General features: G+C 42.8%; 1 protein-coding gene across 4 annotated transcripts in view; it reads right to left on the bottom strand.

Moving 5' to 3' along the window:
• Positions 1–16,412, bottom strand: part of ELMOD1 (ELMO domain containing 1) — a 144,292-nt gene that overhangs the window by 33,521 nt on the left and 94,359 nt on the right. For all 4 annotated transcript variants that reach the window (XM_069759129.1, XM_069759131.1, XM_069759132.1 and 1 more), the window contains one exon: positions 5,119–5,216. In XM_069759129.1, coding sequence (XP_069615230.1) covers positions 5,119–5,216 — 98 coding nt within the window. The remainder of the gene's footprint in view (positions 1–5,118; positions 5,217–16,412) is intronic.

The following is a 16,412-nucleotide window of genomic DNA, read 5'->3' as shown; positions in this document are numbered from 1 at the left end:
ACGGATGTCTCGGTTCTCAAAAAAGTGTAACACAGCAATTATGGGAGATTTTAACTATCCAGATATTTGTTGGGAATCTCTCTCAGGCAAAAGTAATGAGTCCAGAAAATTCTTATCTTCTCTTGCTGACAACTTTATCAAATGGTAGAAGAAATAACATGTGGATCGGCCACCTTTAACCTTCTTTTTAGCAACAGAGAGGAAATGGTTGAGGAAGTAAAGGTGGCTGGGAATTTAGGAGGAAGCGATCATGCTATCCTAGAATTTTGGATTACAAGAGTAGGAAGATCAGCGAGGACTTTAAGATTGGATTTCAGAAAGGCAGATTATAATGGACTCAGAAAGAGGGTATGAAAGGTCTAATGGCTGGATGTTCTTTTGAGTGCACAATCAGTAATAATCCCGAAAAGAATGAGGAATTGTAAGAATTTAAAGAGACGAGGATGGATGGACAAAACTTAAACACTTGTTAAAAAGGAACAACAAGAAATGTATATTAAATGGAGAGAGGGGCATAGCTAAAGAAGAATACAATGCTGTCTGCAGGGAATGCAGCGCTAAAGCCAGTAATGAAGCAAGGCTTGCAAGTGAGACCAAAAGCAATAAAATAGATTTTGGTGGTATGTCAAAAGCAAACGAAGTCAAAGATGCTATAGGACTTTTACAGGGTGAAAAGGGTGAAGTGGTCAAAAATGATATTGAGAATGCCGAACGTTTATTTTTCTATTTTGCATCTGAGTTCTCTGAGAAAGCAAATGTCACATCAACTGATCTTCACTGTACTATTGAAGGAATAGAAGAATAAACACTATCTACAAACAGAGAGATGGTGAGGGAAGACTTAGCTAATTTAAATTAATTTAAAACTTCTGATCCAGATTAATTACATCCTAGGGTACTAAAAGAGATATTAGAGGAAATTGCAGAAACACTAGCCAGAATCTTTGAAAAATCCTGGAGAAGAGGAGAAGTCCCAGAAGACTGGAAAAGTGCAAATGTGGTCCCGATCTTCAAAAAAAAAAAGGAAAGAAGACGGAGCCAGAAAATTACAGGCCAGTGAGCCTTACTTCAATACCAGGAAAGATCTTTGAACAAATTATTAAACAGCATGTTTGTAAGTAGTTGTATAAGAATACAGTAATTAACCAGAGCCAGCATGAGTTTGCAGCAAACAAGTCATGCCAGACTAATCTAATTTCCTTCTATGATGGAATCACTGACTGGGTGGAAAGAATCTCATACTATCCTTATTGAAAAAATGACCAAGTATAGGATTGACAAGGCTACAATTAGGTGGATTCATAACTGGCTCAGTGAGGATACTCAAAGAGTGGTTATAAATGGTTGCACATCCAATGGGAAAAGTGTTTCAAGTGGGGTACCACAAGGCTCTGTCCTTACCCCAGTGCTGTTCAACAGTTTAATAAACTATCTAGATAATGGAACGGAAGGTAAACTAATCAGATGATGCAAAGCTAGAAGGGATAGCTAACACTATAGAAGACAGAGAAAGGATTCAGAAGGATCTATATAGGCTTGAACAATGGGCAGAGACTAATAAAATGGTATTTAACAGTGAGAAATACAAGATTCTACATCTCGGCAAGAAAAAAAAATATCTACACAGTGGAAGTAACAGAACTAAGCAAAAGCACGTGTGAAAAATATTTGGGCATACTAATAGATCACAGCCGGCACATGAGCCAACAGTGTGATGCAGCAGTAAAAAAGGCAAACACAGTTCTAGGATGTATTAAAAGAAGCCTAGAGTCTAGATCACGTGAAGTAATTTTCCCACTCTGCTCCTCCTCGGTCAGGCCTCATCTGGAATATTGTATCCAGTTCTGGGCACCACATTTTAAAAACAAACAACGAAAAACTGAGCAAGTTCGGAGAAGAGCTACCAGGATGGTGAGCGGACTGCAAAGTATGTTCTACGAGGAATGGTTAAAGGATCTGGGAATGTTTACCTTGCAAAAAAAAGGCTAAGAGCAGACTTAATTGCTACCTACAAATATCTGAAGAGATGTCACAGGGTAAAGAGATCATCCTTATTACCATTTGCACATGGAAACAATGAAGCAATTAAATGAAACTGAAAGGGAGACAATACACATTAGACATTAGAAAAAACTCTGACAGTGAGGGTGATCAATGAGTGGAACAGGAACAGAATAGCCGGTCTCAGGAGCGCAGAAGGAAAACACAGACACCAGTTAGGATAAAACCACAACGCGTTTTAACGGCGTGCGCCGTCTTCTTCAGGTGGCTATTGAAGAAGACGGCGCACGCCGTTGAAAAGCGTTACGGTTTTACCCTAAAACTGGTGTCTGTGTTTTCCTTCTGTGCTCCTGAGACCGGCTATTCTGTTACTGTTGCAAGTCTTTCTCCCCCGTTGTGGGGTATCCGGCTGGAGCTGCGGGTACCTGTGCACTTATTTCCTCCTCATTGGGACGGCCGCTAGCGCTCCTTCTACAAACCGCCATTTGTTGTTCCACAATGAGTGGAACAGGCTGCCACAAGAGGTGGCGAGTTCTCCTTCAATGGAAGTCTTAAAACAGCGGCTGGACAGACATCTGCCCGAGATGGTTTAGTGAATCCTGCATTGAGCAGGGGGTTGGACACGATGACCCTGGAGGTCCTTCCAACTCTAACATTCTATATGATTCTATGATCTGCCTCATTATCGGGAATCTTCTACTGGGGGTTCTGCCTGAATCACATATTTCAGAGATTTAAATGGAAACCCCGGTGTAAGCACTCGCTGTAGAGCGGAGTATAAATGTTAGCTGATCCTTACTACGATCTTTGGGAGGCAGAATGAACAAGTCAACAGCAGGTGAAGAATTGGTTTTATTTATTTTTTACACTGTTCCTCATGTATAAGTGTTTAGACGATTAATGAGTACAGCAATGCCAAATTTATATTGGTTTTTATCTTTAGCTGTTGTCATACACTAAAAGACGCTTTTTTTTTTTTTTTCAAGAAACAGCTTTTGCCTTGCCATAGTTTGATAGCTGTAGTTTTTCAATATTTCTGCTGATAGAGTCATGTGAGGCCTTGTTTTTTGCGGGACAAGTTGACATTTTTATTGGTACCATTTTCAGGCACATTACTTTTTTTTAATCGCTTTCTATTCTGTTTTTTGGGAGTCAGAATGATCAAAAAAGAGCAAGTCAGGAATTTTTTGGGGGAGATTTTTATGCCATTCCGAGTGTGGTAAAATTTATAAAGCAGCTTTATTCTTTTGGTCAGTAAGATTACAGAGATACCACATTTATGTTTATGTTTTGGCAATTTTAAACAATAAAAACTAAACTATTTTAAAGAACAAAAGAACTTTTTTTTTTGCTTCACTTTATTTTGAGACCTATAAGTTTTTCATTTTTCTGCTGATGGTATGGTGGCTTGTTTTTTGCAGGATAAGATGACATTTTCAAATATATCATTTTTATTTACATCAGAATTTTTATCACGTTCTATTTCACTTATCTTGGTATGATGAAAAAGCATAATTTTTTGCCCTTTTTTTTTTTTTTTTACAGTGCTCACTGAAGGGGTTAATTAGTGGTAAACTTTTATAAGTCAGGTTTGTTTTTATTTTTTTTTTCATAAAAATATTTATTTATGGGTACAATATATATTTTTGTTATTAATGTGTGATATATAAATATATATATATTTACAATTTTTTTTAAACTTTTTTACTTTGTCCCACTGAGGGACTTTCACTTTTTGCAGTGTGATTGCAGTTATAAAGCATAGCACTGCACAAGCCTTGCTATGCTTTATAAACTGTCAGTGCTGCAGTCATAAGCTTGTTAGACCATGCACTGCACATGGTGAGACCATCTTGCTAGTGCCTAGTGACCTGGATGTTGTCATGATGACATTGGTTCACCATGGCAACGATAGGGCCCAAGTGATGATGTTGCAGGTGTGCCGATCGGAGTGGGGAAAGGAGCCTCCTCCCTCTCCATGCCTTCAAAAAGCTGTGATCATTATTGATCGCAGTATTTACAGGGTTAAACTGCCAGGAGCGGTGTGGGCAAAGCTCCTGGCAGTGAAAGCCAGGTAACAGCTGTCAGAATCGCTGAACACAACACCCGGCGGGTGATCCTGTGCGCATAGCCCCTGTGCGAGCAAAATCACCAGGATGTCTCCATATGTCCAAGGTCGGGAAGTCTTTTCCATCCTGGACATATGGATACGTCTAAGGTCGTGAAGGGGTTAAAGGTGCTGCTGCAATTTCTGGTTACTATTGGTTATGTACTGCATGTGATAACAATCTCCCATATTTTTCATGTCTGGCCTGTGGGGTGGGGTGGCAAGACGGAAGCCTTTTCTTATGTAGAAAGACATTAAGCCCAACTGTGTTTTGCCAAAACTTACACTAAGTCTGCCAAAAGCTTGAGGGAAAATGTGTTACGGTCAGCTGAGACAGGGTGAACTTTTTGGCCACATTTCCAAAAGGTATATTTGGCATAAAGTCAACATTGCACATTGTCAAAAGCACACCATACCCACAGTAAAGCATAGTAGAGGCTGCATTATGTTTTGGGGATGGCTCTCGACAGCTGAGACTGGGGTTTTAGTCAAAGTGGAGGGAATTATAAACAGTTGCAAATAGCAGTGATTTTCAAAACAAAGCCTTCAGGCATCTGATAAAAAGCTGAAGATGAAAAACAATTTCACCTTTCAGCACACCAATGACTTGAAGTATACCTCCAAATCTACAAAACACTGGATTTGCCAGGAGATCAGTTTTGGAATGGCCCAGCCAGAGACAAGACCTGAATCCTACTGAAATCTGTGACAATCTGAAGAGGAGATGACCCCTCAATGTCACAGATTTGGAGCTACTTTAAGGAATAGTGGGCAAAGATTGCCAATTTAAAGGGTACTTCATCAAAATGTGATTGTAAGGGTGAGGAGATTTATGCAACCACATTATTTTAGTTCCTTTTTTTTCCTTAGGTAAAAATTTCTATTTATTTTTCAATTAATTTTTCAAGATTATGAGTATTTGACAGATGCATTTTACTTATGAAGAGACTGTCTAGACGAGGGAAAGAGATTTCATAAACGTCAATTCAGATTGTGCAAAGACGACTTACTGCGGATTGGTGTCTATATTCACTTTCTTCAGAGTCAGGATGTCTTCTATGGTTTTTTCAATTGCATCGGGGTGCACTACCACTGCCGACTGCAGGAGCTAGGAAAGAAAGCGAGACTGCTGTAAGAATAATTTCTGCCAATCATTCTAATAACGCTCCTATAACACAGCAGATTTCTAGCCTTCTGAATCACCGCTTGAATAATAAAATATATGCAGACTTCTTTATTTTAGGGTCTTACACAAAAGGACATAATTTGAGGTGTATGATACAGAGTCACAAACGAGCCGCCGTGGATGTTCTTGGGCCGACTCTACTGTACTTACGGCTCTGAATTCATGTAGAAGCAAACATTTATTTTCTGACCAATTCCTATGAAAACATCTAAAGCATAAACTACCCAAGTCATCCATAATAAGGGTCCCTTCCTTTACAAGACTGGCTGTGCTAATCTAGTTTTCTAAGTTTGACCAAGACCCCAGTGCTTAATACCATGTTTGCCTGAAAATTAGACAGGGTCTTATACTATTCTTTGCTTTGAAAGATGGATTAAGGCTCATATTCAGGGGATGTCTTATTTTTTTCCCCATAAACAGCAATTCATATTTATTCTTGGACAACAAATCAACATTTATTCAAATATAAACATGTATACACACACTGCATGTATATACAAATGTATACACACACAAACTGCACATACATACACATGTATATACACACACAAATACACACACACTGAACATACATACACATTGTAGTAAAGCCAGGTAGTACAGGGTTAAGTCCTAGCTTTTCAGGATTTGATTAAATGTACCTGCCTAGCTTTCTACTAGAACCAGGGCCTGTGTTTACTTGGTTTACTTGCTGCTAATGAGTGACCAGCCAAAATGTGAGCTGCAGCTGGGAAAGAGACATGTTGGTGTCTCTCTAAGTATGAAGACTGCATGGTTCAGCTAGGAAAGCTGAGCAGTCTGTATGCTGGAGAGGCAGATAACAGTGTGGAAGCTGCAGCCTGTCCAGTGTGAACTGTTCCCCTGAACACTTCGGTTTGGCACAAGAAGCTGCTGGAGCTTGGGTGAAGGGGAAACAGAGACCAGTGGGATTTTGCTTCTTCTGTGTACGAAGTTTGCTCTGGCAGAATGGACTGTAATCTGTTCAGGTGAGCCAGCACTGACATATGTGCCTTGTGAAGTGAAACTGTTTATTTCTTGTAATACCTTTGTGTCTTTTTGTTTTAAACCCCACAGAGTTTTATGAAAGCAATAAAACTGCAAGTTTGGGCCAAACCACATTGCCTGTGTGAACACTACCTAATGCCTACCAGAGAGAATGAATCCCTGCAATTGTTGGAGAATGCAGGCACAGTTCACACTGAACAGGCTGCAGCTTTCACATAGTTCTTTGCCTGTCCAGCATACAGACTGCTCAGCTTTCCTAGCTGACCCATGCACTATTCATTACAGGCTAAGACACTGGCACACATTTAGGCTGGTCACCAGCCGCACACACTCGACTCTGCTCCATCCAGAAGACTGACAAACCTAGTGTACACAGGCCCTGGGTCTAGTAAAAAGACAGGCAGATGCATCTAACCAAATCCTGCCAGCTAGGACTTAACGCTAACCTACCTGGTTCTGCTACAACATGAATATACACACACTGTACATAAGGTACATATCAGCCTGTCTCCTCTTCAGTTCCTCTAGACTCCCCCAGTTGTTAATAGATCTTGGATTAATAATAAGTTCCACAATTGTATGCGTTAAAATAAATGTTTCTGTGATGAGATAATTTTATAAATGTGCCCCTGCTGGTTACTGTGTAATGGCCGGATAGAAGCCGGATAGAATGGGATTGCAGCTGATTCTTTCTGTGAGGTAAAACATTTCACTGCCTTTTTAATCAATGTTCTACCTCACAGAAAGAATCAGCTCTGATCCTCTGCTGTAATATCTGGATACTCTTTGCACCCATCCCTGGCTAGGAGATATGGTATGATTAGACCAAGTTCCTGCACGGTGAGTCACAGACATGGGCACATTTATAAGATAAGCTCAAGGACATTTTTTTTTATTTTTTAAACATATCCAATTGTGGAACTTATTAATAATCAAAGATCTATTGATTAAAACGTGTATTAAAATGAACTTTGTTCATGGGAAAACCCCTTTAAGAAGTCTTAACCTCGGAATAATAACGCTGAGGGCCCCTAAGATAGTGGGGGCCTTAGTCAATTGCCCAAATATTCTCCCCTAATGCACTGCATTGAGTTAATAGTTATTTTTTTATTTTATTGGATGGACCTCTTTGGCCTCAGCGATTAAAAAGATCTTTAGATGCCTGCAGCATGGTAGAGCCGTTATGACTGATCGGCACTGCCCGTGACAGACGTGACCATAGTCGGCATTTCCTCTATAAATAGAGCTCTATAAGATGACTAAAAGTTAATTTAATAAACTATTTAAATATGCCGGCGATCGCCTTATGTATGAGCAAAAGGCTCATTTGTTGGAAGACAGCATCTTTTATGTTGGAGTAAAATCATTGTTATCAGCAGCACATCACCCAATGGGAGCTGTGTGGAGGACCAGACGGAGGAGCTAAGGGTGCAGGACAGCTGACCAGCGAGGTTACAATTTTTTTTGCTCTACATTTATTATGCTCTGGGGTCTAGAAAATCCCAGAACATAATAAAGCAAATTCGATTCACATAAAATTTCCTGGCCATATTTGACAGATTTGCTGATCACTAATTACAATATTTCCGAATTATTTGATTTTGGCAAAAACTCTTCAAATTCAAGACCCTTTAGGGAAAAGCTGATGGTGGAGGATCAATTTGGTGGAAGCAGCACCCTTGCTACAGGGGTGGAGAGGTGGGCGGTTGCCCCGGGCCTTGCGATTTGAAGGCCCAACCGGAAGAAACATTACTGTTACTGAAACTCGATTTCCTTGCATGCCCCCCCGCCCGTCATCGCAAGTTTAACTGTATTAGTTGGGTGCCTATACAATTGAAAGCAATGATGCGTCACGCTTCTTCTCCCATCATTCTCTTTCTGCGTCTGACGTTACTGACGCACACATGGACAGCAGGGACGATGACGTGACTACATGGCGCCCACAGTGCAGAGATGTTCAGGTGCTCGGAGCAGTGGGGGAACAATGAGGAGACGTGAGTATTGTATTTTTTATGGCGAGTTTTTTATACTGCATGGAGGCCTATGGGGAGTGCATTATATTACATGGAGGTCCATGAGGAGTGCATTATACTATATAGAGGCCTATGGGGAGTGCATTATACTATATGGAGGTCTATAAGGAGTGCATTATACTATATAGAGGCCTATGGGGAGAGAATTATACTACACTAGATTGTGGCCCGATTCTAACGCATCGGGTATTCTAGAATATGCATGTCCCCGTAGTATATGGACAATGATGATTCCAGAATTCGCGGCAGACTGTGCCCGTCGCTGATTGGTCGAGGCAACGTTTATGACATCATCGTCGCCATGGCAACCATTATGACATCATCGTCGCTGTGCCCGTTACTGATTGGTCGAGGCAACCTTTATGACATCATCGTCGCCATGACAACCATTATGACATCATCGTGGCTGCGGCCTCGACCAATCAGAGACGCGGGATTTCCAGGACAGACAGACAGAAAGACAGACGGAAAAACCCTTAGGCAATTATATATATAGATAGAGGCCTATAGTGAGTGCATTATACTATACGTAGGACTATGGGGAGAGCATTAAACCATAAAGAGGCCTACTGTTGTGAATTCTGTGGCAGAGTTCACTCCTGTGGTCACAAGTGGTACTTCGGCTGATTCTCTCTGGGATCTTCCGTTTGTGGAGGAAAGTGGTACTGCAGCTTCTGAGTTTCCTCCCTCAGGTGATCTGGTGAGCTCGTTAGCTTCTGCTCTACTTAACTCCACCTGATGCTTTGATCTATGCTTCCTGTCAATGTTTCAGTGTGGGACTTGTTTTTTCCCTGGATCATTCCTGTGGCCTGCTGCTCTGCAAAGCTAAGTTTTGCTTATGTTATTTTGTTGCTATTTTTCTGTCCAGCTTGCTTTATTGGTTTTTCTCGCCTGCTGGAAGCTCTGAGACGTAGAGGGACCACCTCCGTACCGTTAGTCGGTGCGGAGGGTCTTTTTGTCCCCTTTGCGTGGTTTTTTTTTATAGGTTTTTGTGCTGACCGCAAAGTTATCTTCCCTATCCTCGTTCTGTTCAGCTAGTCGGGCCTCACTTTGCTAAATCTGTTTCATCTCTATGTTTGTGTTTTCATCTTACTCACAGTCATTATATGTGGGGGGCTGCCGTTTCCTTTGGGGAATTTCTCTGAGGCAAGGTAGGCTTATTTTTCTATCTTCAGGATTAGCTAGTTTCTCTGGCTGTGACGAGGCGCCTAGGTTCTGGTCAGGAGCGCTCCACGGCTATCTTTAGTGTGGTTTGATAGGTTTAGGGATTGCGGTCTGCAGAGTTCCCACGTCTCAGAGCTCGTTCTATTATTTTGGGTTATTGTCAGTTCACTGTATGTGCTCTGACCTCCATGTCCATTGTGATTCTGAATTGCCTTTCACAACCAGTACAGGAAGCCAAAAGTGCTAATGATTCTCAATAGAGGGAAAAAAGAAGTTCTGAGACCATTTTTTTTTCTTTGCACTGTGTTTTGTCTTTTTTTTCCCCTAGACATTTGGGTGGTTCAGGACACAGGTGTAGCAATGGACATTAAAGGTCTGTCTTCATGTGTGGATCAGCTCACGGCAAGATTTCAAAATATTCAAGATTTTGTGGTCCAGAATTCTTTGCTTGAACCGAGAATTCCTATTCCAGATTTGTTTTTTGGAGATAGAACTAAATTTCTGAGTTTCAAAAATAATTGTAAACTATTTCTGGCTTTGAAACCTCGCTCTTCTGGTGACCCAATTCAACAGGTTAGGATCGTCATTTCTTTTTTGCGCGGCGACCCTCAGGACTGGGCGTTTTCTCTTGCGTCAGGAGATCCTGCATTGAGTAATATCGATGCGTTTTTCCTGGCGCTTGGGTTGCTGTACGATGAGCCTAATTCAGTGGTTCAGGCAGAAAAAAATTTGCTGGCTCTTTGTCAGGCTCAGGATGAGATAGAGGTACAGGTCCTTCTCAAAAAATTAGTATATAGTGTTAAATTTCATTATTTACCATAATGTAATGATTATAGATTCATTATCCACCAACTGAAATTTGTCAGGTCTTTTATTGTTTTAATACTGATGATTTTGGCATACAACTCCTGATAACCCAAAAAACCTGTCTCAATAAATTAGCATATTTCACCCATCCAATCAAATAAAAGTGTTTTTTAATAACAAACAAAAAAACCAACAAATAATAATGTTCAGTTATGCACTCAATACTTGGTCGGGAATCCTTTGGCAGAAATGACTGCTTCAATGCGGCGTGGCATGGAGGCAATCAGCCTGTGACACTGCTGAGATGTTATGGAGGCCCAGGATGCTTCAATAGCGGCCTTAAGCTCATCCAGAGTGTTGGGTCTTGCGTCTCTCAACTTTCTCTTCACAATATCCCACAGATTCTCTATGGGGTTCAGGTCAGGAGAGTTGGCAGGCCAATTGAGCACAGTAATACCATGGTCAGTAAACCATTTACCAGTGGTTTTGGCACTGTGAGCAGGTGCCAGGTCATGCTGAAAAATGAAATCTTCATCTCCATAAAGCATTTCAGCCGATGGAAGCATGAAGTGCTCCAAAATCTCCTGATAGCTAGCTGCATTGACCCTGCCCTTGATGAAACACAGTGGACCAACACCAGCAGCTGACATGGCACCCCACACCATCACTGACTGTGGGTACTTGACACTGGACTTCAGGCATTTTGGCATTTCCTTCTCCCCAGTCTTCCTCCAGACTCTGGCACATTGAATTCCGAATGACATGCAAAATTTGCTTTCATCAGAAAAAAGTACTTGGGACCACTTAGCAACAGTCCAGTGCTGCTTCTCTGTAGCCCAGGTCAGGCGCCTCTGCCGCTGTTTATGGTTCAAAAGTGGCTTTACCTGGGGAATGCGGCACCTGTAGCCCATTTCCTGCACACGCCTGTGCACGGTGGCTCTGGATGTTTCCACACCAGACTCAGTCCACTGCTTCCTCAGGTTCCCCAAGGTCTGGAATCGGTCCTTCTCCACAATCTTCCTCAGGGTCCGGTCTCCTCTTCTCGTTGTACAGCGTTTTCTGCCACATTGTTTCCTTCCAACAGACTTACCATTGAGGTGCCTTGATACAGCACTCTGGGAACAGCCTATTTGTTGAGAAATTTCTTTCTGGGTCTTACCCTCTTGCTTGAGGGTGTCAATGATGGCCTTCTTGACATCTGTCAGGTCGCTAGTCTTACCCATGATGGGGGTTTTGAGTAATGAACCAGGCAGGGAGTTTATAAAAGCCTCAGGTATCTTTTGCATGTGTTTAGAGTTAATTAGTTGATTCAGAAGATTAGGGTAATAGGTCGTTTAGAGAACCTTTTCTTGATATGCTAATTTATTGAGACAGGTTTTTTGGGTTATCAGGAGTTGTATGCCAAAATCATCAGTATTAAACAATAAAAGACCTGACAAATTTCAGTTGGTGGATAATGAATCTATAATATATGAAAGTTTAATTGTAATCATTACATTATGGTAAATAATGAAATTTAACACTATATGCTAATTTTTTGAGAAGGACCTGTATATTGTCAGAAATTTAGAAAGTGGTCAGTGCTCACTCAATGGAATGAATCTGCGCTGGCAGCAATATTCAGAAAGGGTCTCTCTGAAGCCCTTAAGGATGTCATGGTGGGATTTCCTATGCCTGCTGGTTTGAATGAGTCTATGTCTTTGGCCATTCAGATCGGTCGACGCTTGCGTGAGCGTAAAACTGTGCACCATTTGGCGGTATTACCTGAGCTTAAACCTGAGCCTATGCAGTGTGATAGGACCTTGACCAGAGTTGAACGGCAAGAACACAGACGTCTGAATGGGCTGTGTTTCTACTGTGGTGATTCCACTCATGCTATCTCTGATTGTCCTAAGCGCACTAAGCGGTTCGCTAGGTCTGCCACCATTGGTACTGTACAGTCAAAATTTCTTTTGTCCGTTACCTTGATCTGCTCTTTGTCATCATATTCTGTCATGGCATTTGTGGATTCAGGCGCTGCCCTGAATTTGATGGACTTGGAATATGCTAAGCGTTGTGGGTTTTTCTTGGAGCCCTTGCAGTGTCCTATTCCATTGAGAGGAATTGATGCTACGCCTTTGGCCAAGAATAAGCCTCAATACTGGACCCAGCTGACCATGTGCATGGCTCCTGCACATCAGGAGGTTATTCGCTTTCTGGTGTTGCATAATCTGCATGATGTGGTCGTGTTGGGGTTGCCATTGCTACAAGCCCATAATCCAGTATTAGATTGGAAATCCATGTCGGTGTCCAGCTGGGGTTGTCAGGGGGTACATGGTGATGTTCCATTTCTGTCAATTTCGTCATCCACTCCTTCTGAGGTCCCAGAGTTCTTGTCCGATTACCGGGATGTATTTGATGAGCCCAAGTCCAATACCCTACCTCCGCATAGGGATTGTGATTGTGCTATCATTTTGATTTCTGGTAGTAAATTCCCAAAAGGTCGATTGTTTAATTTGTCCGTGCCTGAGCACACCGCTTATGCGCAGTTATGTGAAGGAATCCCTGGAGAAGGGGCATATTCGCCCATCATCGTCGCCATTAGGAGCAGGGTTCTTTTTTGTAGCCAAGAAGGATGGTTCGCTGAGACCTTGTATAGATTACCGCCTTCTTAATAAGATCACGGTTAAATTTCAGTACCCCTTGCCATTGTTATCTGATCTGTTTGCTCGGATTAAGGGGGCTAGTTGGTTCACAAAGAGAGATCTTCGTGGTGCGTATAATCTGGTGCGAATTAAGCAAGGTGATGAATGGAAAACTGCATTTAATAAGCCCGAGGGTCATTTTGGGTATCTCGTGATGCCGTTCGGACTTGCCAATGCTCCATCAGTGTTTCAGTCCTTTATGCATGACATCTTCCGAGAGTACCTGGATAAATTCCTGATTGTGTACTTGGATGACATTTTGATCTTCTCGGATGATTGGGAGTCTCATGTGAAGCAGGTCAGAACGGTTTTTCAGGTCCTGCGTGCTAATTCTTTGTTTGTGAAGGGATCAAAGTGTCTCTTTGGTGTGCAGAAGGTTTCATTTTTGGGGTTCATCTTTTCCCCTTCTACTATCGAGATGGATCCTGTTAAGGTCCAAGCCATCCATGATTGGACTCAGTCGACATCTCTGAAAAGTCTGCAAAAGTTCCTGGGCTTTGCTAATTTTTATCGTCGCTTCATCTGCAATTTTTCTAGTATTGCTAAACCATTGACCGATTTGACCAAGAAGGGTGCTGATGTGGTCAATTGGTCTTCTGCTGCTGTGGAAGCTTTTCAAGAGTTGAAGCGTCGTTTTTCTTCTGCCCCGTGTTGTGTCAACCAGATGTTTCTCTTCCGTTCCAGGTCGAGGTTGATGCTTCTGAGATTGGAGCAGGGGCTGTTTTGTCGCAGAGAGGTTCTGGTTGCTCAGTGATGAAACCATGCGCTTTCTTTTCCAGGAAGTTTTCGCCTGCTGAGCGTAATTATGATGTGGGCAACCGAGAGTTGCTGGCCATGAAGTGGGCATTCGAGGAGTGGCGTCATTGGCTTGAAGGAGCTAAGCATCGCATGGTGGTATTGACTGATCATAAGAACTTGACTTATCTCGAGTCTGCCAAGCGCTTGAATCCTAGACAAGCTCGTTGGTCGTTGTTTTTTGCCCGTTTTGACTTTGTGATTTCGTACCTTCCGGGCTCTAAAAATGTGAAGGCGGATGCTCTGTCTAGGAGTTTTGTACCCGACTCTCCGGGTTTATCTGAGCCGGCGGGTATCCTCAAGGAAGGAGTAATTGTGTCTGCCATCTCCCCTGATTTGCGGCGGGTGCTGCAAAAATTTCAGGCTAATAAACCTGATCGTTGCCCAGCGGAGAAACTGTTTGTCCCTGATAGGTGGACGAATAGAGTTATCTCTGAACTTCATTGTTCGGTGTTGGCTGGTCATCCTGGAATCTTTGGTACCAGAGAGTTAGTGGCTAGATCCTTTTGGTGGCCCTCTCTGTCGCGGGATGTGCGTGCTTTTGTGCAGTCCTGTGGGATTTGTGCTCGGGCTAAGCCCTGCTGTTCTCGTGCCAGTGGGTTGCTTTTGCCCTTGCCGGTCCCGAAGAGGCCTTGGACACATATCTCTATGGATTTTATTTCTGACCTTCCTGTTTCTCAAAAGATGTCAGTCATTTGGGTGGTCTGTGATCGCTTTTCTAAGATGGTCCATCTGGTACCCTTGTCTAAACTGCCTTCCTCCTCTGATTTGGTGCCTTTGTTCTTCCAGCATGTGGTTCGTTTGCATGGCATTCCAGAGAATATTGTTTCTGACAGAGGTTCCCAGTTTGTTTCGAGGTTTTGGCGAGCCTTTTGTGGTAGGATGGGCATTGACTTGTCTTTTTCCTCGGCTTTCCATCCTCAGACTAATGGCCAGACCGAGCCAACCAATCAGACCGTGGAAACATATCTGAGGTGCTTTGTTTCTGCTGATCAGGATGACTGGGTGTCCTTTTTGCCTTTGGCTGAGTTCGCCCTTAATAATCGGGCCAGCTCGGCTACCTTGGATTCACCGTTTTTCTGCAATTCTGGGTTCCATCCTCGTTTCTCTTCTGGACAGGTTGAGTCTTCGGACTGTCCTGGTGTGGATACTGTGGTGGACAGGTTGCAGCAGATTTGGACTCAGGTAGTGGACAATTTGACCTTGTCCCAGGAGAAGGCTCAACTTTTCGCTAATCGCAGACGTCGTGTGGGTCCCCGACTTCGTGTTGGGGATCTGGTTTGGTTATCTTCTCGTCATATTCCTATGAAGGTTTCCTCTCCTAAGTTTAAACCTCGTTTTATTGGTCCGTATAGGATTTCTGAGGTTCTTAATCCTGTGTCTTTTCGTCTGACCCTTCCAGATTCTTTTTCCATACATAACGTATTCCATAGGTCATTGTTGCGGAGATACGTGGCACCTATGGTTCCATCTGTTGAGCCTCCTGCCCCGGTTTTGGTGGAGGGGGAATTGGAGTATATTGTGGAGAAGATTTTGGATTCTCGTGTTTCAAGACGGAAACTCCAGTATCTGGTTAAATGGAAGGGTTATGCTCAGGAGGATAATTCCTGGGTTTTTGCCTCTGATGTCCATGCTCCCGATCTTGTTCGTGCCTTTCATGTGGCTCATCCTGGTCGGCCTGGGGGCTCTGGTGAGGGTTCGGTGACCCCTCCTCAAGGGGGGGGGTACTGTTGTGAATTCTGTGGCAGAGTTCACTCCTGTGGTCACAAGTGGTACTTCGGCCGATTCTCTCTGGGATCTTCCGTTTGTGGAGGAAAGTGGTACTGCAGCTTCTGAGTTTCCTCCCTCAGGTGATCTGGTGAGCTCGTTAGCTTCTTCTCTACTTAACTCCACCTGATGCTTTGATCTATGCTTCCTGTTAATGTTTCAGTGTGGGACTTGTTTTTTCCCTGGATCATTCCTGTGGCCTGCTGCTCTGCAAAGCTAAGTTTTGCTTATGTTATTTTGTTGCTATTTTTCTGTCCAGCTTGCTTTATTGGTTTTTCTCGCCTGCTGGAAGCTCTGAGACGTAGAGGGACCACCTCCGTACCGTTAGTCGGTGCGGATGGTCTTTTTGTCCCCTCTGCGTGGTTTTTTTTTATAGGTTTTTGTGCTGACCGCAAAGTTATCTTCCCTATCCTCGTTCTGTTCAGCTAGTCGGGCCTCACTTTGCTAAATCTGTTTCATCTCTATGTTTGTGTTTTCATCTTACTCACAGTCATTATATGTGGGGGGCTGCCGTTTCCTTTGGGGAATTTCTCTGAGGCAAGGTAGGCTTATTTTTCTATCTTCAGGATTAGCTAGTTTCTCTGGCTGTGACGAGGCGCCTAGGTTCTGGTCAGGAGCGCTCCACGGCTACCTTTAGTGTGGTTTGATAGGCTTAGGGATTGCGGTCTGCAGAGTTCCCACGTCTCAGAGCTCGTTCTATTATTTTGGGTTATTGTCAGTTCACTGTATGTGCTCTGACCTCCATGTCCATTGTGATTCTGAATTGCCTTTCACAACAGCCTACCAGGAGTGCAGCATACTGTATAGAGGTTTATGGGGTGTACATTAAATTATATAGAGGCGTATGAGTACGTTATAATATA

This window comes from Ranitomeya imitator, chromosome 3, assembly GCF_032444005.1.
Source record: "Ranitomeya imitator isolate aRanImi1 chromosome 3, aRanImi1.pri, whole genome shotgun sequence".
NCBI lineage: Eukaryota > Metazoa > Chordata > Amphibia > Anura > Dendrobatidae > Ranitomeya > Ranitomeya imitator.
Note: the sequence above shows the minus strand (reverse complement) of the source record. Positions and strands in the feature narration are given on the sequence as shown.